General features: G+C 49.9%; 1 protein-coding gene across 1 annotated transcript in view; it reads left to right on the top strand.

The window, feature by feature from the left end:
• Positions 1 to 1,399, top strand: part of CENPO (centromere protein O) — a 3,733-nt gene extending 2,334 nt beyond the window's left edge. Inside the window, exons 5-6 of the mRNA XM_009081321.1 lie at positions 419 to 590; positions 1,287 to 1,399. Of these exons, the coding sequence (XP_009079569.1) occupies positions 419 to 590; positions 1,287 to 1,399 (285 nt within the window). The remainder of the gene's footprint in view (positions 1 to 418; positions 591 to 1,286) is intronic.
• The last annotated feature ends 332 nt before the right edge of the window (positions 1,400 to 1,731 follow it).

Below are 1,731 nucleotides of genomic sequence, written 5' to 3' on the forward strand. Positions count from 1 at the left end.
GTAAATTTTCCTTGATGTACCTTGCATTCGTTCCTGTCATTCTTTTGCTGTGCCACAGACAAACTTGGCTATATCTTCTAAAATTACATTCAGTAGCAGTAGACAATGTTAACTCTTGAGCATTGCGTTCCCTGAACTAAACAAAGCCTGTGCACTCAGCATGTCCTTGTGATACCCCTTGAAAGGTGAATCATGGGATCATTTAGATTGGAAAAGACCTCTGAGTCCAACCATTCCCAGCAATGCCAAGGCCACCACTAACCATGTCTCCAAGTGCCACATCCACATGTCTGTTAAATCCCTCCAATGATGGGGAATCCACACCCCTGCCCTGGGCAGCTGCGCCAGGGCTGGACAGCCCTTTCCAAGAGGAAATTATCCCTAGCTTCATGTTTCAGTGTTGTTTTCCTCCCTCCAGGAACACTTTTCAGACCAGATTGAAGGAGCTCTGCAGAGAAATTCCCTGTACAACCTCCTCATCTTCAATTACAACATTCCAAGGAATGCCCAGACCTTCCCATTCCAGGCTCGGCTGCTCTATGGAGATCCATGCTGCAGCCTTCCCACAGAAGTCACTGTGTCCTGCACACGTAAGTGGATGTTGTGAGAATCTGTTGGGATTGGGGGTGTAGCACATGGATGGGGACCCTTCTCTCTCTCCACAACTCCCTGACAGGAGGTGCAGCCAGGTGGGGTCAGGCTCTGCTCCCAGGGAACAAGGGACAGGATGAGAGGAAACAGCCTCAAACTGCCAGGGGAAGTTTAGGTTGGATATCGGAAAGAATTCCACGTGGAAAGGGCTGTCCATACCTGGCACAGGTTGCCCAGGGCAGGGGTGGAGTCCCCATCCCTGGAGTGATTTAAATCCACATGGATGTGGCCCTTGGGGCCATGGTTAGTGGTGGCTTTGGCAGTGCTGGGAACAGTTGAATTCGATGGTCTCCAAGGGCTTCTCCAGCCTAATAAGTCTATGCAATTCCAAATTGGGCTGAGGCGTCCCTTGTCCACCTATATCCCAGTGTTCCCAACCAGGCCGTGCCCAGGTGGAGGCTCCCAAATTCCCTCCTCACCCCTCAGTTCAGTCTGTTTGTAAGGCATTTTATCCTTTCTTAGCCACCAAATCCCACGGGAAAACTGCAGCATGGAAAGGTTATGAGAATATAAACCCCATGGCATGGCAGAGCTAAAATATTCCCTAGAGACAAGGCAGGAATGTGAAGCAAATAGCTTTATGATGATGCCATGACATTCCTTTCCCTTCTGATCCATCTGCTTCCCTGTGGCAGCGGATGCTCCAGCCTCGCTGGTGGAGACAGCAGCGTCTCACTCGGAGATGTTCCGCTGTGTGGCCCTGCACAAAGCCTTCCAGTCCTTCAACCCCTTGGATGTCACCTCATGAGCCACCCTGGAATTCTCCTGCCTGTGGGAATTGATCTCCAAACTCAACTGTTTTCCATTGAGTGTAGCACTTCAGGTTTGGATCTTGGGAGCAACGTTTCCTTGCGGCCTTTCCTTGTTCCAGGAATTCCCTAGCTGTAGGAAAAGTCTTGGAATTGGAATTGGGAATGATGTTAAACCTTCAGGATTTTGGTATTTCGGGCACAACACCCTGTGGATCAGCTCCTTCCACTTATCCAGTGCTCCTCAAAAAGAGTGGAGCAATGGAGTCATCCATGTCCTGCTTGCTCCTTTTAGGAAAGGACTTGAGGGCTGGAAATCATGGAATTGCAG

The sequence above is a fragment of the Acanthisitta chloris genome, unplaced genomic scaffold (genome assembly GCF_000695815.1).
Source record: "Acanthisitta chloris isolate BGI_N310 unplaced genomic scaffold, ASM69581v1 scaffold31398, whole genome shotgun sequence".
Taxonomy (NCBI): Eukaryota; Metazoa; Chordata; class Aves; order Passeriformes; family Acanthisittidae; genus Acanthisitta; species Acanthisitta chloris.